Source organism: Cololabis saira, chromosome 1, assembly GCF_033807715.1.
Source record: "Cololabis saira isolate AMF1-May2022 chromosome 1, fColSai1.1, whole genome shotgun sequence".
Lineage (NCBI taxonomy): Eukaryota > Metazoa > Chordata > Actinopteri > Beloniformes > Belonidae > Cololabis > Cololabis saira.
In genome coordinates this window covers 56897657-56922357 of record NC_084587.1, presented here as the reverse complement: position 1 = coordinate 56922357, position 24701 = coordinate 56897657, and the positions used below count along the sequence as shown (strand labels likewise).

At 40.6% G+C, this 24701-nt stretch overlaps 1 protein-coding gene across 5 annotated transcripts in view; it reads right to left on the bottom strand.

The window, feature by feature from the left end:
• Window positions 1-5839: 5839 nt before the first annotated feature.
• LOC133449087 (glycine receptor subunit beta-like) overlaps window positions 5840-24701 on the bottom strand; it is a 131168-nt gene continuing 112306 nt past the window's right edge. For all 5 annotated transcript variants that reach the window (XM_061728222.1, XM_061728229.1, XM_061728237.1 and 2 more), the window contains 3 exons: window positions 21275-21423; window positions 8846-9004; window positions 5840-8215 (listed from right to left, as the gene is read on the bottom strand). In XM_061728222.1, the coding sequence (XP_061584206.1) occupies window positions 7922-8215; window positions 8846-9004; window positions 21275-21423 (602 nt within the window). In that variant the 3' untranslated portion in view covers window positions 5840-7921. The remainder of the gene's footprint in view (window positions 8216-8845; window positions 9005-21274; window positions 21424-24701) is intronic.

Here is a 24701-nt window from a genome sequence, read left to right as displayed (position 1 = left end):
TAACATTTGGCAATTTTCACCTGTTTCAAGTAAATTTTCACCTGAAATAAGTAGGAAAATCTGCCAGTGGGACAAGATTTATCTTCTTATTACAAGCAAAAAAATCTTGTTCCACTGGCAGATTTTTCTACTTATTTTAAGTGAAAATCTACTTGAAACAGGTGAAAATTGTTCTTTTTTCCAGTGATGAGTCTTGTTTTAAGTGTAATGAGATTTTTTTTTACTAAAATGAGACATTTTAAATAGAAATAAGACAAATATTCTTGTTAAGATTGTGAGTTTTTGCAGTGATCCATTTTACTTATCCTGTGAAGGACAGAGTCATATTGATAAGTTCAGAAAAGTGTTTTTTATTGTTGTGTTTTGATGTATTTGATGTAAGCCCAGTGGATATTTAAAGCTTACAGAAGGCTGCATTTAACTGCTGCTATGTCATTCCTGCAGTATTTCTGCAGGTGTTTTGGTCAGTGCTATTGTTTGTAATATATTATATTATTTGTAATCAGCACAAATTATCCGTCCCCATATGATAAAATCCACCATCCCCCCTGATTTTTTTTTTTACAACTCGAGTACTGCTTATAATCTATGAACTAATGTGACAGGTAGGCTACTTGTGAACCTTCATTAAGACAAACTGTAAGCTTCTTTTATATTTATTCTTTCAGGTCCAGCTGGCAGTGATGTGCCTGGGGCTGCAGAGCTGCAAGCTGCTTATCTGGACACCAACTGAGCACCTGGAGTTCCAAATTTCATTTGACAAAGACTTCAGATACACACATGAAACACCTCCAGAACTTTTCACACATACTTCACACAAACATTTGTAGATGAATTTGGTACAAAGAAGATTCAGCTCTGCCCCTCTGTATAAAGCTAGGGGGAAAACAGAACAACAGACTTCATTTTTGTTTTCAGTTTTATTAAAAACAGAACCTGAAAGATCCCCTCCTGACATATTAGGACATACAATATAGGGACATGAATCAAAACATTTTAACACAAAAATATTGTTTAACAAAAGCACATTACATTTGTGTCTTAAGTGAGAGAAATTCAGTTTACTGTCGGAGGACTTAAGAAACCAGAAAATATTCACACCTGACTAACTGAAATCACAATATTTATACTTTTATTTCCTCAAAAAAATAACAATTGCAGCTGGACCTCAGTTGTTTTCAGAAAATGTTAAATGAATGAAATATGTAAGTGCAGCTCTACAAACTACATACAGCACTTAACCTGTTGAGAGTTATGTGTTAAAGATACTGTAAGTGTAACGGTACCTAAATTGTTTTCAGAAAATGTTAAATGAATGAAATATGTAAGTATGTTTAAGTGCAATATTAAATGTCTTCTCACTTTTCACTTGAAATAAACTCAGCTCTTTAATTCACTAAACCAGCACAAATCTTGAGCATTTTGTCAATTTTGGGCACAAAGTTAATTTGGTCCTGTTTGAGAAAGAATCTTGTACACCTTCAGGTGCCATTTTCAACATGAATGCGGGCGTGAGCAATGCGGCGTGTGCGAGTGACCTCCTCACTGGTCAGCTGGCATCCTTTGCGTGTGAGCTGGAATGATTAGCTTCACCCTACGCTCCTCCAGCAAGTCTCTAACTGTGAAACCACGGTCACCCATCACCTCATCTCCAGCACGTAAATAATAGAATAGGTGTGGTCCTCCATCCCTGGGTCTGACCACTGTGTTTGGGCATCACAGGAAGCTTTGGTGTTGATCACAGCTCCTCCTTCTGATCCATCTGGTCAGGCTCATCTGAGGGAGCAATACAGTACACAATTATTAAGATAAGATATGATACATTAGGGTTTTCCCTACCACTATAACACCCCCAGCCCCCTCATCAAATGTACCTGGGGGAAGACCCACAACCCCCCCACCTGCAACCACATCACCTAAGCCCTCCAGAAGTTTAGGAAAAAACCGGTACATTATCACAGCCAGTACTGGAGTTGATGGGGGATGAGGGGGATGGCATCCCCCCCTGAAATAAAAACGGTCCAAATCATCCCCCCTGTAAAACTGCCATCCCCCCTTTACATCCCTTATGTCAGTTCATCAATGAAAGTGGTTTTACTGCTATTTCAACATTTACATTTAACATTCTGGTTAGAGTCATCACCACAAAAATGTGACAATTTTCACCTGTTTCAGGTAAATATTCACTTGAAATAAGTAAGAAAATCTGCCAGTGGGACAAGATTTATCTTCTTATTACAAGCAAAAAAAGTCTTGTTGCACTGGCAGATTTTTTTACTTATTTTAAGTGAAAATCTACTTGAAACAGGTGAAAATTGCTGTTTTTTCCAGGGATGAGTCTTGTTTTAAGTGTAATGAGATTTTTTTACTAAAATGAGACATTTTAACTAGAAATAAGACAAATATTCTTGTTAAGATTTAGAGTTTTTGCAGTGATCCATTTTACTTATCCTGTGAAGGACGGAGTCATATTGATAAGTTCAGAAAAGTGTTTTTTATTGTTGTGTTTTGATGTATTTGATGTAAGCCCAGTGGATATTTAAAGCTTACAGAAGGCTGCATTTAACTGCTGCTATGTCATTCCTGCAGTATTTCTGCAGGTGTTTTGGTCAGTGCTATTATTTGTAATATATTATATTATTTGTAATCAGCAAAAATTATCTATCCCCATATGATAAAATCCACCATCCCCCCTGATTTCTTTTTTACAACTCGAGTACTGAGTACTTAATTAACAAAAAACTTTTTTCTTATCAACATGTCTGTAGTGAAACTATTGTATTTTTATTCTAATGCTGCCCTGCAGTCCGTGCCATAAACACACTTTGTATTTTAACTGCACAGAAAATAATAATAAATAATACTAAAGGTTGTCATTACCGGACAAATACTACAATGCTGTGTCCTCCATACACCTGAAATCATACCTGATGTTCTCATGACATTAACCTGAAATCATACCTGATATTCTCATGACATTAACCTGAAATCATACCTGATATTCTCATGACATTAACCTGAAATCATACCTGATATTCTCATGACATTAACCTGAAATCATAACTGATATTCTCATGACATTAACCTGAAATCACACCTGATATTCTCATGACATTAACCTGAAATCATACCTGATATTCCTGTCAATCCTCTGAGGATTCCCGTCTCTCCTCCGGCAGTCTGTCGGATCCCAGCCACAAAGTATGATGCAGGTTTTCCTCCACAAAACGACGTACCCGAGCTCCGCAAGGACATTTTAGTAAATGCTACGGTTGATAAACATGTTAAACATTAAATGTCAGAAAACAAAACCGTAACTTCTCTGCTAGATTGAAAGCAAATTGCTTTAAAATAAACCGCTGTTCATGCTCAGCTGCCATGGTTAGTCAATGGCGTTACGGAACTTCCGGCGGCTAACCGGAAGTTACTCCCACAGCAGTTTCTACAGTAGAGGCTCCAGGAATAAGGTGGATAGTGCTCATTGTGGATGTCTGCATTTACGTCTGTCATAATTATACCAATGTGAACAACATAAACTTTTATTTAAAACATGAAGCATTACAATCTGATACTCCGCCGCTGCAGAAAATAAAGACAAGTTGTGCCAATGTGTGTGTATATATATATATATATATATATATATATATATATATATATATATATATATATATATATATATACTTATATATATATATATATATATATATATATATATATATATATATATATATATATATACATATATATATATATATATATATATATATATATATATATATATATATATATATATATATATACATATACAGTTCTGTGAAAAAGTGTTTGCCCCCTTCCTGATTTCTTATTTTTTTGCATGTTTGTCGCACTTAAATGTTTCAGATCATCAAATACATTTAAATATTAGACAAAGATAACACAAGTAAACACAAAATGCAGTTTTAAATGAAGGTTTTTATTATTAAGGGGAAAGAAAAATCCAAACCTACATGGCCCTGTGTGAAAAAGTGATTATCCCCCTGTTAAAACAAAAATGAACTGTGGTTTATCACATTTTTGGAAACCCATGTAGATTTGGATTTTACCCAATCACTCAACTATCTTCATCCTCTTTCATTCCCGAATCCTTGTGGACTTCACCCTTTAGGAGATCTCACCTCCTGGCTGCTACTTCCTCAATCTGACTACACCTTGTACTCATGTAAACACTTTTTTCGTCTCCTCTTCAAGGCTGTTCTTCTGATAAAGAAACTAACTTCAAGTGATGTGTGTAAGCATGTGAGCATGTGTAAGCATGTGAACAGGGCCACAAATTCCAACTGATGTATAGACCTTTCTATCTATGTTTTTGTTTTTAGATTGTCCTAAAATGTACTGGCCATTTACATAATGGCATGACTAGAAGATGAGTGTACTCATTTTCAATTTTCAATAAAAACATAACTCACTGCATGTAAGCATTTACTGTTCCTCAGAAATACTCAAACAGCTGTAAAGGCAGTGCATATTTTAGGGTACTATAAAGGGACAAAAATGTAAATAGTTAATTTGTAGTCAGAGCCGGATTAAATAAATGGACTACACTAGGCAGCCTGTGATTTTTGGGCCCCCCTCCATCGATGTTATTTATGAAATCTTAAACTTACCAAAGTTACTAATAAAACTTAATTCACATTTTACATAGCAAAGTCATAGTCAACTTGGTTCTTTGTATTCCAAAATAAGTCATGTGTTGTATATTAAACAGTCTATCAGACTATTTTTAGATTTTTATTATTTATACGTTATTACAATGCTCTATTAAATGCTATTAAATTATCCTTATCTTATCGATTGTGAGCATTTTGCAGAAAATCTTAATTAAATGTGTTGATTAAATTGAATAGTTAAATAAGAAGTCAAATCTACAAAGACCAATAGAATTTGCAGTAAGACAAAGTGTGCTGTAGTATGTATGTCTGTATGTGTATATGTATGTATGTGTATGCGTATGCAGAGCCGTTTGAGAGGTTTGCGAGGCCCTGTGTGAAATAGCCAGGGGGGCCCGCAAAATTTTTGGGTTTTTCGGGTCGGATCGGGTGTCTATATGCGCAATTTTAACTCTCCAATTAGCAAAATACTGGATACCTTCCCCTGCCTCATCATCATCTGGGCTTACCTCGACGCGGGGCCCCATGGCTGCTTGAGACCCGGGCGGATCAGTGATTTTTGTAACAAATTTATCAAACGTGCCTTTCAGAGAGGCATTAAACTCTTCCATTTTCTTTAGTTTTTTTCTTTTTTCATCCCCTGATGGAAATTTCCTGAATCTGTCTCGTTCTCTCGACATTGTGTGACAGTTTGTTCCAACTCCACCGTCTGGATCAGACTAGCTTGTGTCTGCGCTCGGTCTGATCAGTTGTATTGAACAACAGACACGCGCATCATTGCACATATATTTATTGATATGCACAGACTAGTACACATTTAGGTCTGTAATGGAACGTGACTGTTGATATTTATAAGGAAAAAAAAAAAAAGTTGGAGGAAAAAAAAAAACGGTCCATAGCACCAGGCCCCTTGGGGCGCCAGGCCCCGTGCGGTCGCACGGTTCGCACATCCCTTACGGCGGCCCTGTGCGTATGTATGCGTATATATATATGTATGTATACTAAATATAGTAATAATGCACATATATATACGCCTTAGGTTTTTACCGGCATGTTATCAACCATTAATATGTGTGCAGACAAAAAAAAAATTTTTTTTTTTTTTTTTTTTTTTTTTTGTCCCTCTGTCTGGGCCCCCCCCCTGTCGGGCCCTAGGCACGTGCCTAGTCTGCCTTTGCGTTAATCCGGCTCTGTTTGTAGTCGCTTTAACCAGTTTCAGTAAATTTGATCTATTCAACATAGGAGCAAAGCCCACCTTGCATGCTTCACTCTCCATGAAAAGTCTTGAAGCACTCAATGTGGAGTGGTACATCACACTTTAAGCATCCATACACAGGGCAGTTGTTGCACCATCTGCATCTTTGCTAGCATGTTTCCATGTTGACAGGGCAGTGATGTTTCCTGTAATTTCTTGACTGTTATGTAATTTCTTGATGTTTCACCAATGTAGATGTTCTGCTTTGGCATAGAGGTCATTTTCCGTATACCTCTTTGGGAGATGTAGGGACAATGCTGTAGAACGGTCAGGAGGTCATAATCACCAACAACAACATCTCTGCAGAACAGCCAGCAATTCACTACTGCACTGCAAACAGACCAAGCCTGGACTGGCCATCATCACTTCTTTTACCTTTTTGCATGATGCGAGTGACATCATGTTCCTTATAATAATCAAGACATCCTGTTCTACATCCACATCTTTGTTGGTAGTTTTTGAGCTTTTGAAATCTTGTTCAGCTGCTTGTACTTAGAAACAATGTATCCACTGTTATGGCTGGTTAGCATAACACATGTTCAAACGTGCCAAAAGTAATGGTGAAAATCCTTCAAGCAGCACAGCATCCAAACTGATGTGAAAAATCTCTCAAAATTCAGCACTTTTCATAGAATTCTCAAGATGATATACAATAAATCACATCATGACATACGACTATTATAGCAATAACAATATAGTACCATAAAAAAAGTTAGAGACAAATGTATTTTTGCTTTTCATTTATTTTTCTTAAATATTATGTCTAGTTTTTTTTAAATATAGTATAGTATAGAGGGTCTGCATTGACGTCACTTCCCCACTGGACCAGCCCCCTTACTCACACTGAGTGGCAAAACATCAGCAAAAATGTCTGCAACTAGTGGAGAAGACGGGATAACAGCTGATTACCAGCTTAAATTAAAGTCAGTTGGATTTGACAGAGACCCATACAGTTACCCCAAGAACCAGTGGTCCATGGACATTAATATTTGGCCACGAGTTTCCTGATATTTAAATGTACTTAATTTCTACGCTGAGGAAATACATGAAGCAAAGCTTGAAGGCTTACAAAAGTCTTGAGGCTTGGTCTGACTTCAAGGCAGGATTTGTTGGTGAAATTAAAGTGATGAGGACAACGAATTTCCCTCCTATATGATTTGACCGTTTAACGTTAGCTACCCAAAAATCCAACATTACCTGATACTAAATGGGAACCGCAAATCCACGTTTCGGTGTCTGGAATCCAGTTGTTTCTGTGAATTGCAGCGATCCATTTGTCTCTCTTAAGCTTACTTTTCGTCAGTCTGTAAAACGATAACTCTGATTTCTTGCTAAATCTATGAGTCCAGTCGATCGCACAACAGCTCTTTCCCATTTTAGATGTTTTCCAGTTGCTCAAACTGAAAGTTTACGCTGCCACTCAGTCTTTCTGACACTCAGTCTTTCTGCCACTCAGTCTTTCTGACACTCAGTCTTTCTGCCACTCAGTCTTTCTGACACTCAGTCTTTCTGACACTCAGTCTTTCTGACACTCAGTCTTTCTGTCACTCAGTCTTTCTGACACTCAGTCTTTCTGTCACTCAGTCTTTCTGACACTCAGTGGGCGTAACCCGCTGTGAAGTCGCATCTGTGACGTCATGAACATTCCCTCTATTGCCCATTTTAGAGTTTGATAACTCAAATAACTAATAGTTAGGAAGTATAGGTGCATCTACAACAGTAACATGACATGCAATGTCCTCTAGCAGACAAACACATGCATAGATAAAAATGCATAGACTTTAAGGGGAGATAAGCAAACAGCGACAAGGTTTTTCTATTTGCATTAAAATTACTGTTACTCCCAGGGACCCAAGCATTCTATGCAGCTTCCCACACATATCTCTAAAATATTTCAAAAACTAACACAGTTCAGTATATGCATTTACTGTCATATTTCAGTTAAAAATAGCTTCAATATGGCTGTAGGTGGTCTCTACAAATCACTTAATCGTCATCCTACTTTTCCTTTCCTCTCTCACAGATAGATTGACCAGTAAACAACATTGAAGAATAGGAAGGTGAAGGGGAAGAGTGCTCTTGCATATAGATCGACACGTTTTGCAGCTGCAGGTATGACGGGTTTGGGTGGTGGTTTTTTTTTGTTGGTTTTGTTCTGGGACTTGAGGGCTCCTGTAACTTCAACTGGTTTACCATAACAGTCAAAGTTGGAAAGTTCAAAGTCTCGAGGCAAAGATCCCACAATGCTGAAGTCATTGGAACGAAGATCTGACTTTGAGGTGCAAACCTTCTTACAGCGATTTTCCACCACCTGATAAAAGATAGAGATGCATTGAATAAGGTGAGCTGATTTTATCACTTCAGGCATTTTGCCATTCAGTTTCAAATGGGTTCAGTTATGTTTTCAGGTTTAGTCCAAAACATAGAGTCTAATGATTTTCTACTAAGACAAACTCTACTTAGCAAAGGTATATCTATTCTATAAGAGCAGTGTTATATTTTCACTGAAAGAAGAAACTATAATACACAATGTATTAAGCATCAAGCTGCAATTTATTTTCAATAACAAGGAAAATTTTCAGTTTAAAATGGAACCTTCCTTTTTCTGGTCTTAAAACATGCCTAAGAAAGGTTCAAGTTAGTCATTTGTCATTTACCCTCGTTAAAGTAAGCGCATTGACTTGTGTTCAAGATAGAATTTTAACTATCTTTATTGATGTTATTGATGTTTTAAAGACACAAAAAGTAATGACACGCAAAAGTTTCAACACAAAAACATGTTTTTGGGGACAGCTAATCAGTTAAAAATGGTTGATTTTGTTTATAGATTTGTGTACCAGTACTAATTCATTTTATATTTTTGATTCTCAAAACCTTTGCATGCCACTTAAACTAAAATATATTCAAATACTTATTAGTTCATGCAGTAAGTTGTCTTCACCTGTAAAGTGTTGATGTGCACAGGTGTTCCACCTGTCCCATTGACTGTGTTGTTAGATTTTTGTGGAGGCTTCTTTCCTTCTTTTTCTTGCAAAGCTTTTTCCTTTGTGGCCATTTTGGCTTTTTCTTCCTCAATCCGTTTGGGACTATTCAGCATCACCTACAAAACAAGATTCAAGAGCATTACTGGAAATGAAAGGTTTCTGCAATTTTAAAGCCATTGATTTATGTAATCTCATTGGTGGGTTGAAGTAAAAGTTCTTTAAAGAAAGAAATTCTTTAAAGAAATATTTAATTAAATATTGGATATATATGATATATAATATGAATAATTTGCATTATGACCAACGCTTATGTTTAAGCCTTTAGATCAGGTGGGCAATCCTGGTCCTTGAGGGCCGGTATCCTACATGTTTTAGATGTTTTCCTGATTTAACACACCTAATTCTTTCTTTTTTTTTTACAACTTTATTTATAAGATTTTTCAATATTTTGTAAGACATACAACCCCACATATATCCCACCCTCCCCGGTTCCCACATACAAAGAAGATAATAGCAATAAAACATAATATTGGGAAAAAAAGGAGATAAAAAAAAGATAAAATAAAATACATAATTAAAATAACATTAGTAATAATAACAACAATAATGATGATAAAATAAATAAATAGATGAATAACACATGGACGGTTAAGGGTTACACATTAGTTCAAACATTTGTCAGTTAATAGTACAATTGAGGGTTTCCACACATCCTAGTAACACTGTAAACATGACAAAAATAAATGCTAAGCTACATCATCGAAAGACAGCGTAAGGACGAATTCTTAGAAAGGGGACCAGGCCTTTATACATTTTTAGCGAGATTTGAATTTGTTGTATCTGAGCTTTTCTAAACCAGGAGCCAGTCACCGCACTCACGACCAAAATATGCCAAGGTGCCAGAAAACCATGTGTAGACTATGTAAAAAAGAGGATCTGCACACTTGGATCAATGCAAGTATCTTTAATAAACCAAGCTTTCGGTCAGAAGACCTTCATCAGGGTAACCTTTTCTAAAGGTATAAAATATATCACATCTTTGACCCATTCTGTGAATGTTGGGGGTTTGTCAGATTTCTAAAATTGGCTTGAGGAGAGAGAGGTAACTGGTGCATCATCCGTGGGAACTCCAAATATAGCAGTCATAGGGTTGGGTTCAATAATCATATGATAAATGGTCGAGAAGGCATCGAAAATATTCTTCCAAAATGTCGTCAGAGCCGTGCAACCCCAGAACATATGTCCAATAGAGGCTTCAGGTGACATCTTATACAAGTAGGGTCAACATCAGGATGAATTTTAGATTTTTTTTTCTCTCGAGAAATGCAAACTATGAATTACTTTGAATTGAATCAAACAATGTCTAAGACATAAAGAGGTGGTGTGAATGCGCCCCAGAGAGCGTTCCCAGATCCCTTCTCCGAGCTCTAAACTTAGATCTTGTTCCCAGGCTGATTTGGTTTTGTCCAAGAGAGGAGGGCCGATATCCTGTGTTGTCATATATATCTTTGAAATACTACCCTTGGTGTATGGATTCCAGTCTAGTATAGTGTCTATTATGCTCTCGTCCGGCATAGTTGGGAATGAAAAATGTTCTCTAGCATCACTACGAACTTGGAGGAATCTGAAAAAGTGAACGCTAGGTATCTCATGGACAATGAAGCCCATCTCTCAAGATCCAGTCTTGTGCGGTCTAGAAGCTTCTTAAAGTTATGCTCATACAGATCCTTATAGGATCGAGTAACAGAGATTCCCAGGTAAGTAAATGAATGAACTTCCAATTTAAACGGGAGGTCAGTATAAGTAAGATCCAAGGCCAGCTGGTTAATTGGAAAAAAAAGACTTTTGGAAAAATTCAATGTATAGCCCGAGAGCCTACCAAAATGAGTAAGTGTGTCAATGAGCGGAGGGATAGATTGAATTGGATTTGATATGTATATGAGCAGGTCGTCCGCGTAAAGCGAGGCCTTGTGTAAGGAGCCCCGCCTCTCAATGCCAGCTATTCTATCATCCTCTATGAGTGTTATAGCTAAAGGCTCAATAGCGATCAAATAAATATGGAGAGAGACTACAACCCTGGCGGACCGAACGCTGAAGGCCGAAGTAATCTGAACATATAGAGTTGGTCAGAACTGCAGCCTTAGGAGCCGTATAAAGAAGTGTGATCCAATTGATAAACGATGGGCCAAATCCAAACTTTTCTAAGACCGTTAGAAGGAACCTCCATTCAATACGATCGAAGGCCTTCTCCGCATCGAGCGACATTATTCTTCTGGCCACTGGGTGGACTGAGAAGGGTAAAGTACGTTGAAAAGCCGACGCATGTTATAAAAAGATTGTCTACCAGGGACAAAACCAGTCTGATCAGGTGCATAATCTGATGGATCACTGTGTCAAGCCGATGAGAAAGAATCTTAGTGAGAATTTTATAATCACAACAGAGAATACTCATGGACTTATGGTCTCTGCCCTTTTTAGGTAAAACTGCAATAGTGGCTTGTGTCATCGTCTCCGGCAACCTCTTGGCTACAAATGCTTCTTTGTATACTGAACCTAGTATGGGAGTTAACTTTGTGGAGAAGGCTTTATAAAATTCTATGGGGAAACTGTCCGGCCCCGCTGCTTTGCCGCTGTGCATAGAGTTTATAGCTTGAGTGATTTCCTCTGGTGATATGGCAACATCAATACTAGCCCGAGCCGACGGCCCAATTACTGGAATGTTAATTTTGTCTAGGAAATCATTGATTTCCGAAGTATCAACATTGGATTCTGATGTATAAAGATTACTATAAAACTGTCTGAACTGATCATTAATGATTTTAGGATTTGTGGATTCGTCTCCTGATGTTATACGTATTTCTGGAATAGCTCTGTCTGCTGCTGCCTGAGTTTTACAGGAAAGTATGAAAATGAAAATGTTTTGGTCAGGAACCAGTTAACTGCACTCTGGCATGAACATTATGCCCAAGTGTTCAGTGGGTTGAGGTAAGGATTGTAGGCAGACCATTCCATCCTCTTCATTCCCAACTTCTGGAAGTAGTCTGATAAACCCCGCTCTGTGGGGTTGAGCATTATTATCTTGGAGGTTAGCTTGGTCCCATACTGGAAATATGGGATTGCCACTGGTCGCAGAATCTCTTTTTTTCAGTGAGTGAGATGCCGCCCCACGCCATCACACTGCCTCCATCAAAAGATGTTACTCTAGCTATGCAATCAGCATAGTGTTCTCCGTGTCTTCTCCACACTTTGATCCTATGATCTAACTGCCATAGGCAGAAACTAGACTCATCGCTGAACATAACGGTCCTCTACATGTTCAGGTTCCAGTGCACATGTTGCTGACATCAGTGTAAATGGGCCTGACAGTGAAGTATTGGGCCACAGTCCTATGTGAACATGGGAAGCGTCAATTTCAACTTTGGGGACCTGGCTCTGAGGCCTCACTCTGAGACCAGCCCCGATTTTAAGACCACATTTGTGTGTGTGTGTGTGTGTGTGTGGGGGGGGGGGGGGGGTGAAAGTCATGCGCGGATTTCATTTTCTTGTTTTTATTTTTACAATGAAATGAGGGCCTTTTTGTCCCCCCTAAACGTGCCCCAAAAGTCACCAAATTTTGCACGCAAGCCAGGCCTGGCGAAATATTTGATATTTAACGGTTTGCATTAATGGGCGTGGCCTAATGGCTCAACAGCGCCCCCTAGAAAACTTCGTGCCTCAATCCCCACAATACGGTTTGACGTACATGCATGAAAATCGGTACACACATGTATCATGTCGCAACTTAAAGAAAAGTCTCTTGGCGCCATGGCCGAAACCGAACAGGAAGTTGGCCATTTTTAATGAATCATGTAATTTTGGCGCAATTTATGACAATTCTTCAGCCGCTTCTTCGCCCGAACCGTAACGTGCACCCAGGTGTGTTATACACAGGGCTGCACATAAGTGGGCCGCCAGAGCGCATGCGCCATCAAAATCCACAGTGGGCTGTCAATCTTGTGCTGCGAAGCGCTTTTGCGTACCAACAGCTGGGGCTCATATTATTGGTTGTGGCCAGACCAGAATACTAATATTAAAAAATGTATTGCGAGAGCTTTTCCCCAGAACTGCCACTCAAAGTTGGTACTGGCCAATCACAGCGCGTCTTTACTCCCCCTCCATGATCGTGGCGGCGGTGGGTTGGGCAGGAAGAGAGGTAAGGATCAGCTTTACTGAACAAACCCCGACACGTCTCGTCAAAATGTCCAAGAAGCAAGCGCCATGAAGTAATTATTTTGGCGTTCCACCACCACCAACTACAAAGAGACGCCAAACTGAACCACTACCCGAATCGAACAGAAAACGTGTGTTCGCCGAGAAGTGGCTGCATGATGTTACGCGGCGACGCATACCGTACGTTCGCGTTCCCGCGTATCCTACCCCGTAAGCTCTGCGTTGGTGCAACGCGGAACCATAAATCCGCCAGTGTCCGTCACTGCGTGCAGCAGTTACCTGCACCAGCTAGATGCTGCTCTCTGATTATGGCTCACAGTTTATGAAAACCCCAAATAAAAAATAAATTAAAGAATATTTTATGAATTCAATAAACAATTCCATCATCAAAATTATAACAAGTAAAGGTTCAAAATATCTTGCTTTGCATGTAATAAGACTAGGTAATATATTAGTTTCACCTTTTAAGTTGAATTATTGAAATAGATTATTTTTTACACCATATTCTAGTTGAATTATTGAAATAAATTAACTTTTACACCATATTCTAGTTGATTTATTGAAATAAGTTAACTTTTACACCAAATTCTAGTTGAATTATTGAAATAAGTTAACTTTTACACCATATTCTAGTTGAATTATTGAAATAAGTTAACTTTTACACCATATTCTTCACCTGAAGCAATATTCTACACCTTGGCTGATGTGGACATACATAGCATAGGAGGCTATTTCAGCTGCTATATGGTTGGCTGCAATTTCAATGCTATTAAAGAACACGTTTTTTCATATAAAATAAACACATTTTTTATGCAGTTTAGAAGTTTTGGGGCTTTTTTTTGGCTCCTGCGCTGCTGAAATCGGGGCGTCCTTTATTTCTATTTCTGAAAATTGGCAACCCTAGGTGCAAAATATGCCGTGAGCATCCCAATCTGGCCGATAAAAACTGTAACTTTTATACTGACTCTACAGACTAACACGCACCATAATTTGTTAATTCATCTTTATAAGTTAATAAATATAGTTTTTCCTATAACTTATTCCTGCATCCCTCTTTTATCAATCTGGCGAGACGGGTCACCGCGTTTTTGGAGCCCCAAGTCACATATCCAGGGGCTCCTCTGAGCACCACACCAAAATAATTATGTGCAGCCCTGGTTATACATCAAAATGTGCGTCTCGATCCTACGACGATGCGCATTACTTTTCTCAGTCAAAAGCGTTACCGTGGCGACGATAGACACCAAAAAGCGCGCTCCCCCTTCATCTGATTGGTCCATAGAGATAAAACTTTGTGCCTCAAGCCCCACAATACATTTTGACGTACATGCACGAAACTCGGTACACACCTGTATCATGTCGCTACTTAAAGAAAAGTCTCTTGGCGCTAGATTACTGTGTTGTGTTATTCGCAGGATGTCCAAGTAATTTGCTGAATATCCTCCAGCTGATCCAAAATGCAGCAGCGCGAGTGCTGACAGGGATCAGTAAGAGAGGCCACGTCTCTCCACGTCGCTCTATTGGTTACCCGTAAAATTCTGAATCCAATTTAAAATTGTATTACTTGCGTATAAAGCCCAAAACGGCTTAGCGCCGCAATATTTGCAAGACCTGATAGTGCCTTATGTTCCTGGCAGAGCTCTCCGTCCTCGGAGTGCAGGTTTTTATTCGTAGTTCCTAGAGTATCCTAGAAATGTAGATTTGAAGGACGGCCTTCTGCTATCAGGCACCATTACTATGGAACCAACTTCAGATCTGGGTTAAGGAGGCTGAAACCACCTCCACCTTTAAAACCAAACTTAAAACCTTTCTGTTCAGTAAAGCCTATAGTTAGTGTTTAGTAAACCTCTAGTTGGTGTTAGTAAACCTCTAGTTGGTGTAAACTCTAGTGTGTTAGAGTCAGTAGTCATAGCTGCAGCTATAGAACTAGACAAGAGATTGAATTGTTATAGGCCTGTGTAGGTGGCCCCGATAACGTGTTCCCTCACTACCAAGGCGGTTTGTCCTCCTGTTTTCCTGTTAAAAGTTTAGAGTCAGTGTAGTGGAGTTTGCTCTGCACACTGGCTCCTGAGTGGGAAACAGCAGAACGCTAAAGGTACCGAAAAAATGTACCTTTTCAAGCCATCTTTTGACATTTCATGTCTTTCATTTTCTTTGGCTTATTTTGTTCTTGATCAGTAGAATTTCATATCTCATGTCAAATACAATATTTATGTCTAATAATAATTCCTCATCTTTCAAAAGCATTCAGTGTACCTGCCATCTTCATGGGGGAGATAGGGAGACGAGACTCCAGGACCACTCAACCACGGGAGCAGCAAAGTCTAAACCATCTCCAGCTGTAGTATTTATGTTTACGTTATGCGGTTGTCGTCTTTTATTGCATCTGAGGACAGTCAGTGTTTTATCCCTTCAACTTGTTGGTGTAGGACCCGTGAGCTCACAATTCTGTACAATAAAAGCCTCTGGTGAATTTTGATCAGATCATTTCCTTCTTCCAATTTTTGAACACGCAATCAGATTTTCTTTAAACAGAATTTTGACAGCCTCCAATACTACCAGTTACCACTGGGCGAAGGGAAACCTGCCCCGCAGTTTTGAAAAGCATACGAAGTCCGCCACCTTTCTTTGGCGTTCTACGTGACGTGACTTTGTTCGCCATTTTCCTTCTGGTCCACGTCACGTGATGTCAGCCATTTTGTTGTTTACATCATGTGATGTCGGCAGCCATCTTTCTTTGGTGTCTCACATGGCTTGACGACGTCCTGACACACACACACACACACACACACACACACACACACACACACACACACACACACACACACACACACACACACACACACACACACGTACATAATCTGAAGTTTGTCTTTAATGTTTAGTTAGTTGTTGTTTGTGTGTAGTTTAGGCATCGGACTTTATTCCAAGTGTTGTTTCTTTATCGTTTAACACTTACAAATACATTCTGATTCATTTGAATGAGAGAAGTTGTTTGTGTTTATTTTGCACATATTTGTTATATTTGCTGGTTGCAAAGGCCTGTACTCGGACTCCTTCCTTCACTGTTACTGTATAGCGCCACCCCTGGCATCAGGCTGGCACACTAGAATAACAACTACCTTGAGACTGATTGTGCTGTTTAGTTGTTATTTTCCTGATAAAGCCTGAATTATGGTTCTGCGTTAAACCAATGCAGAGCCTACCACGTTGCCGTGACGCCGTCGTGAACTCTTCGGACTTCTCCGTCACTCCATTTCGCCGCGGTTGAACAACAGAAGGATCAGTCATAGCAGGCCTCCTGGCAGTCTTATGAGGCCAGAGATTGGCTGTGTGCAGTCTGTTCCAGATTGTCTGGGCGGTCATATTGTCCAGCAAACCTTGCCTGGAACACTGTAGAAGACAGCCTATGTTACCTAAGTGAAGAATTGGTCTTCTTGGGGTGTCTTCACAGCCTGTCTCTGACATACCCTATTATATGGAACTTGGCCTTTCGTTTGGAGATGGGCGTTCCAAATAATGCCACAATTTGGTCTTACGGAACAACAGCTTTTTGGACTTGAGTGGCAAGATATTAGAGTTCCATCAACTGACAAATGTTTATGGGTTTTAACTAGTGCAACAAAATACATATCTATCTAATACACCCAACTTCAGTTGGTAATAGCCAACACAATGTGTTGTGCAAAAAAGGAAGTGTTTGTTTAGTTATTAAAGGTTTATTAATACTTGATCTGTCTGATCACAACTATTAATAACATAATAGATTATCAAAATGATTGAATCAAAATGGGGCACCACCTGAATATCAGGGATTAAGAACTCAACAGCACAATACATTTCTAAGAATAACTGTTATTCTATGCCTGCCAGCCTGTGACCAGAGAGGGTGCTATAGAGTAACCTGAAAGGAAGGAGTCCAAGCACAGGCCTTTGCAAACTGCAAATGTTACGAATATGTGTAAATTGACAACAACTTCTCCCGTTCAGATAGATCTGAATTTTTTCACAGACGTGTCAACAATAGCAATCAATGGTACCTGGAATTAGTTCTGATCTCTAAACTACATATAAGCAAACAATAACTAAACATGAAACAATCAGTCTATATACAAATGTGTTTGTGTGACAAGATGGCTTTTCATACACGTGCGAATGGTAAAAATAGCAGACAGGATCAGGTGGTGTTCAAGTCTTGTGTGATTCAAAACGGCAGATGAAGTCACGTGGCCCAATTCAATTGTGTGTGTGTATGTATGTGTGTGTATATATATATATATATATATATATATATATATATATATATATATATATATACATATACTGTGTATATATATATATATATATATATATATATATATATATATATATATATATATATATATATATATATACATACGGTGTAAGGTGCGTGTCGAAGAGAGCTTATTTTCCAAAATGGTCTGTTTATTTCTCTTGTCACTTTTCAAAATGTTAATTACTATAATTCTTTATAGTCAACAGCCTCTTAATCTTGACAACTCAGTACAGTAAGTACAGTATACACTACTAAATACGTAAGGGATAATGCCCGACGAGTTGTATCAGAAATATATGGACGACGCAGGGGAGTGAACCGTCCGACGCAAAGCAAATTATTATAATTATTATTATTATAATTATTACAATATATATTAATACAAAATATTGTAGCGACCCTGATATGGGAGCGTTACAAAGTTGGGGAGATCAGCCTGAATTCTCTCGTCTCTCTGCCTGTCACCGGACTGCACGTCATGTCATGAAGGAGCGGTGGTGGCAGAGGGAGGGAGGGCTGAACCCCGAGGTTTCTTCAGGTGTTCTAGTTTAATTGTTGGGGGAGTTTGCCTGAGACGTTAGAGTTGGAGTCTGCCTTTGTTTATGACTGTAAAGCTGTTGATTTCCTTCTTGTAAATAAACCGGCTAGTGGAAGATCAGAGCCGTCTCGGCCGGTCAGTGTAACGTTTCACTGACCAGGCGGAGACTCTGATCTTCCACTAGCCGGTCTCAAGCAATTATTACAGACAGGAAAAGCTCTGTAACTATTTTCACTCCATCGTCGTTGTAATCAACAGCGAAACCGGAATGATGCCACACCGGAGATTTGAATGAAGCCGGTGCTTCTTCCAACTTTTTTTCTCAACTGTCCCGCTCGTCCTCATGGCGAGCACGAGCTCTGCTCTGTGTGAGGGGGAGTGGGCGGAGCTACAACAGTGATGGGGGAGTGGGCGGAGCTACAACAGTGATGAGGGGGAGTGGGTGGAGCTACAACAGTGATGAGGGGTGGGTGGGCGGAGCTACAACAGTGATGAGGGGGAGTGGGTGGAGCTACAACAGTGATGAGGGGGAGTGGGCGAAGCTACAACGGTGATGAGGGGGAGTGGGTGGAGCTACAGCAGTGTTGGGGGAGTGGGCGGAGCTACAACAGTGATGAGGGTGGAGTGGGTGGAGCTACAACAGTGATGAGGGTGGAGTAGGTGGAGCTACAACAGTGATGAGGGGTGAGTAGGTGGAGCTACAACAGTGATGAGGGGGAGTAGGTGGAGCTACAACAGTGATGAGGGGGAGTGGGTGGAGCTACAACAGTGATGGGGGAGTGGGTGGAGCTACAACAGTGATGAGGGGGAGTGGGCGGAGCTACAACAGTGATGAGGGGGAGTGGGTGGAGCTACAACAGTGATGAGGGGGGAGTAGGTGGAGCTACAACAGTGATGAGGGGGAGTGGGTGGAGCTACAACAGTGATGAGGGGGAGTGGGTGGAGCTACAACAGTGATGAGGGAGTGGGTGGAGCTACAACAGTGATGAGGGGGAGTAGGTGGAGCTACAACAGTGATGAGGGAGTGGGTGGAACTACAACAGTGATGAGGGGGGAGTAGGCGGAGCTACAACAGTGATGAGGGGGGAAGTAGGCGGAGCTACAACAGTGATGAGGGGGAGTGAGTGGAGCTACAGCAGTGATGGGGGAGTGGGCGGAGCTAAAACAGTGATGAGGGGGAGTGGGCGGAGCTACAACAGTGATGAGGGGGAGTGGGTGGAGCTACAGCAGTGATGGGGGAGTGGGCGGAGCTAAAACAGTGATGAGGGGGAGTGGGCGGAGCTACAACAGTGATGAGGGGGCGGAGCTACAACAGTGATGAGGGGGAGTGGGCGGAGCTACAACAGTGATGAGGGGGAGGGGGCGGAGCTACAACAGTGATGGGGAGGGGCGGAACTACAACAGTGATGAGGGGGAGTGGGCGGAGCTACAACAGTGATGAGGGGGAGGGGGCGGAGCCACAGCAGTGATGAGGGGGAGTGGGCGGAGCTACAACAGTGATGAGGGGGAGGGGGCGGAGCTACAACAGTGATGAGGGGGAGTAGGTGGAGCTACAACAGTGATGAGGGGGAGTGGGCGGAGCTACAACAGTGACTACGACTCGCGGAGCACTTTTCTGCAGCAGGATGACAGGCACAAACACGCGGATGGTAAAGCATTAATGCAAAATTAAAGCTGCAAACAGCGATGAACGGGCCCTCGCACTCACGGCCACCGCCCCCCATAAGCATATCAGAAATGACACCACCCACGACTCTCTATGTCAAACCATTCAAAAGTTATAGCAGAAAAAAGGAACAACCAATCAGAAGAAGGGGCGGGGCTAATTCAGGCCAATTATGGTCAAGGACTCAATACCGAGTCCCATGACACCACCCACGACTCTTTATGTCAAACCATTCAAAAGTTATAGCAGAAAAAAGGAACAACCAATCAGAAGAAGGGGCGGGGCTAATTCAGGCCAATTATGGTCAAGGACTCAATACCGAGTCCCATGACACCACCCACGACTCTTTATGTCAAACCATTCAAAAGTTATGGCAGAGAAAAGTATTCTAGGGGGCGCTGTTGAGCCGTTAGGCAACGCCCATTAATGCAAACCATGAAATATCAAATTTATCACCAGGCCTGGCTTGCATGCAAAATTTGGTGACTTTTGGAGAACTATCAAATATGGACCAATCAGATGAAGGGGACGCGCGCTTTTTGGAGTTTAGCGTCGCCACGGTAACACTTTTGAAAGAGAAAAGTAATGTGCGTCGTCGCAGGCCAGAGACACACATTTTGATGTATAACACATCTGGGTTCACAATACGGTTCGGGCTGAATTAATTCTCGAAGGAATAGCATATATTGCTCCAAAATTACGCGATTAATTCAGAATGTTCAAAATGGCCGACTTCCTGTTAGGTTTCGGCCATGGCGCCAAAAGACTTTTCTTTAAGTTGCGACATGATACAGGTGTGTACCGATTTTCGTTCATGTACGTCAAACCGTATTATGGGGCTTGAGGCACAAAGTTTTTTCTGTCGAACCAATCAGATGAAGGGTGGGTGCGCTTTTTGGCGTCTAGCGCCGCCACGGTAACGCTTTTGAAAAGAGAAAAGTAATGCGTGTTGTCGCAGGATGGAGACGCACATTTTGATGTATAACACACTTGGGGGCACGTTACGGTTCGGGCTGAATTAACATTCGAAGGAATGGCATAAATTTCGCCAAAATGACACGACTAATTCAAAATGGCCGACTTCCTGTTCGGTTTAGGGCATGACGCCAAGAGACTTTTCTTTCAGTTGTGCCATGATACAGGTGTGTACCGATTTTCGTGCATGTACGTCAAACCGTATCGTGGGGCTTGAGGCATAAAGTTTTCAAGGGGGCGCTGTTGAGCCATTTTGCCACGCCCATTAATGTAAACCATTAAATATCAAATTTTTCGCCAGGCCTGACTTGCATGCAAAATTTGGTGACTTTTTGGGCACGTTTAGGGGGGCAAAAAGGCCCTCCTTTCGTCAGAAGAACGAAAGAAAAAAAAAAATTCCTACAGATACAATAGGGCCTTCGCACTGAAGGTGCTCGGGCCCTAATTAATGGCAAAACCGAAAATCCGCAGCACACAAGGGCGTGTTGAACCGTGGAGGACGAACAGAATGGTTCGGTTTTATACCGAGAACCGTTGCATCCCTAATATATACACATACATACATACGTACGTACGTACGTACGTACGTACGTACGTACGTGTGTGTGTGTGTGTGTGTGTGTGTGTGTGTGTGTGTGTGTGTGTGTGTGTGTGTGTGTGTGTGTGTGTGTGTGTGTGTGTGTGTGTGTGTGAAAACTAACCTGTACTACTGCATATTCCACCAGGGATGAAAACCCAAAGAGAAGACAGGCAATGAGCCAGATATCAATTGCCTTTACATATGAGACCTTTGGTAGTTCTGAAGCCAATGACATACTCTCACTGGACAGAGACAGTACTGATAAAATACCTAGAAATGGGAAAATGTATACAACAACTTTAATTAAATCAGTTGTGTGAGTGATCATTTACAGATAATACAGATTTATAACAAGAACTTAGACAAAGGGAATACAATGGCTTACCTGCCTGCATCTTGCTATCCAGAGCTAGATTGTCTCAGATATATATCTACATACATGTGTATGTATGTGTGTATGTATGATATATACATATATACATATATATATATATATATATATATATATATATATATATATATATATATATATATATATATATATATATATATATATATATATATATATATATGTGTATGTATAGATATATATCTACATACATGTGTATGTATGTGTGTATGTATGATATATACATATATATATATCATACATACACACATATATACAGTACACACCAAAAGTTTGGACACACTTCCCCATTTATTTGAATGAGAACATGTGTCCAAACCTTTGGTCTGTACTGTATTATACACACACACATCACATCACACAAAAACTAAGGACAGAGATCTGTTCCCAGATAGCAACAATCAATTTTGAATTGTGGTCAAAAAGATTGATTTTGGTTTGTAATCAATGTGTAATCAATGTTGAATCAACGTATTCTGTTTCAGGTTTATTGGCCAAGTCAGGTCAAACAAGACAGGGAATTTGAATCAGTTATTTTCACTCACAGTAAATAGACAAATGACAGCTCTTATTAACATATATACAATTTTTTTTAAAGTGAAATGTGCAGCAGTATGAGGTAGACATGGTTATTGAAAGGTGCATTGTTACAGCATGTGATTGTGGTTATTATTATTAGGGCCCGAGCACTTGCAGTGCGAAGGCCCTATTGTATCTGTAGGAATTATTTGTATTTTTAGGGCCCGAGCACCTTCAGTGCGAAGGCCCTATTGTATCTGTAGGATTTTTTAGGGCCCGAGCACCTTCAGTGCGAAGGCCCTATTGTATTTGCAGGAATTTTTATTATTATTATTAGGGCCCGAGCACTTGCAGTGCGAAGGCCCTATTGTATTTGCAGGAATTTTTATTATTATTATTATTTTTTTTTTTTTTCTTCTGACAAAGTGATGGCCTTTTTGCCCCCCTTAACATGCCCAAAAAGTCACCAAATTTTGCACCCAAGTCAGGCCTGGCGAAAAATTTGATATTTCATGGTTTGCATTGATGGGCGTGGCAAAATGGCTCAACAGCGCCCCCTTGAAAACTTTGTGCCTCAAGCCCCACAATACGGTTTGACGTACATGCACGAAAATCGCTACACACCTGTATCATGGCACAACTTAAAGAAAAGTCTCTTGGAGCCATGGCCGAAACCGAACAGGATGTCGGCCATTTTGAATAAATTGTGTCATTTTGGCGAAATTTATGCCATTCCTTCGGCAGTTAATTCAGCCCGAACCATAACGTGCACCCAGGTGTGTTATACATCAAAATGTGCGTCTACATCCTGCGACTACACGCATTACTTTTCTCTTTCAAGAGTGTTACCGTGGCGATGCTAGACGCTAAAAGGCGCGCCCCCCCTTCATGTAATTGGTCCATATTTGATAGTTCTCCAAAAGTCACCAAATTTTGCATGCAAGCCAGACTTGGCGATACATTTGATATTTCATGGTTTGCATTAATGGGCGTGGCCTAACGGCTCAACAGCGCCCCCTAGAATACTTTTCTCTGCCATAACTTTTGAATGGTTTGACATAGAGAGTTGTGGGTGGTGTCATGGGACTCTGTAATGAGTCCTTAAGCTTCGTTGGCCTTAATTAGCCCCGCCCCTTCTTCTGATTGGTTGTCCCGATTTTCTGCTATAACATTGGAATGGTTTGACATAGAGAGTCCTGGGTGGTGTCATGGGACTCTGCAATGAGTCCTTAAGCTTCGTTGGCCTTAATTAGCCCCGCCCCTTCTTCTGATTGGTTGTCCCTTTTTTCTGCTATAACTTTTTAATGGTTTGACATAGGAAGTCGTGCGTGGTGTCATGGGACTCTGTAATGAGTTCTTAAGCTTCGTTGGCCTTAATTAGCCCCGCCCCTTCTTCTGATTGGTTGTCCCGATTTTCTGATATAACTTTGGAATGGTTTAACATAGAGAGTCGTGGGTGGTGTCATCAGATTCTGTATGGAGTCCTTGACCTTCATTGGCCTGAATTAGCCCCGCCCCTTCTTCTGATTGGTTGTCCCTTTTTTCTGCCATAACCTTTGAATGGTTTGACATAGGAAGTCGTGGGTGGTGTCTTTTCTGATATGCTTATGGGGGGGCGGTGGCCGTGAGTGCGAGGGCCCGTTCATCGCTGCTTGCAGCTTTAATTAGGGCCCGAGCACTTGCAGTGCGAAGGCCCTATTGTATTTGCAGGAATTTTTATTATTAGGGCCCGAGCACTTGCAGTGCGAAGGCCCTATTGTAATTGCAGGAATTATTATGGGCATGCCAAGTAATGGCATGACCATATTGCAATCGTCCAGAATGGCCCAAAAGGCAATGTTGCTAACAAGCTAAAGTCGCAAAAGTCCCACTGCGCACCAACGGGTGTACAGCATGACCCCGCTCGGATGTGGGAAAAAAAAATCCCCAAAAACTAAAACACGGCCGGAAAAACGAGGAAAAACATGAAAATGAAGGCGATATATTAGTATCTAGAAAAGGTTTCCCTTTTCTTATTATTATTCTTATTCCGCACTTTTTTTCGTCCGTTAATACGGCCCGAACCGGAACGTGCACCCATGCATGGCATACATCGTTGGATGCGTCTCCATCATGCCTCGATGGGCATTACTTTTCTCCGTAATAGGGGTTACCGTGGCAACGCTAGTTGCCAAAAAGCAAAAAAAAAGGCGAAAATTCCCACGCTTATTGCTCGGCCGAACTTTATCGTAGAGACATCGTTCAAACTTTCAAACACTCGGCCCGATTGTCCCTAATGGTACGTACAAGCTCATTATGCCAAGTATTACAGTTTCTGTGATATTGACCTTTCATTTTTTTTTTTTTTTCCGTTTGACTTTGGACGCTTGTTGCTAGGCAACAGGTTATCGTAGAGACATCGTACAAATGTTTCCCAACTCGGCACGCTGTGGACTTCAACATACTCAAATTTCATGAAGCTGGGATTTAAGGAAATTTTATGTCAAAATCCAGGCCACATGGCCCCATTCATTCGGATGGGGTTTTGTACCATGGTGAAAAAAAAACCTATCCTTTAACATAGCCTGAACCGGAACATGCACCCATACATGGCATACATCGTTGGATGCGTCTCCATCGT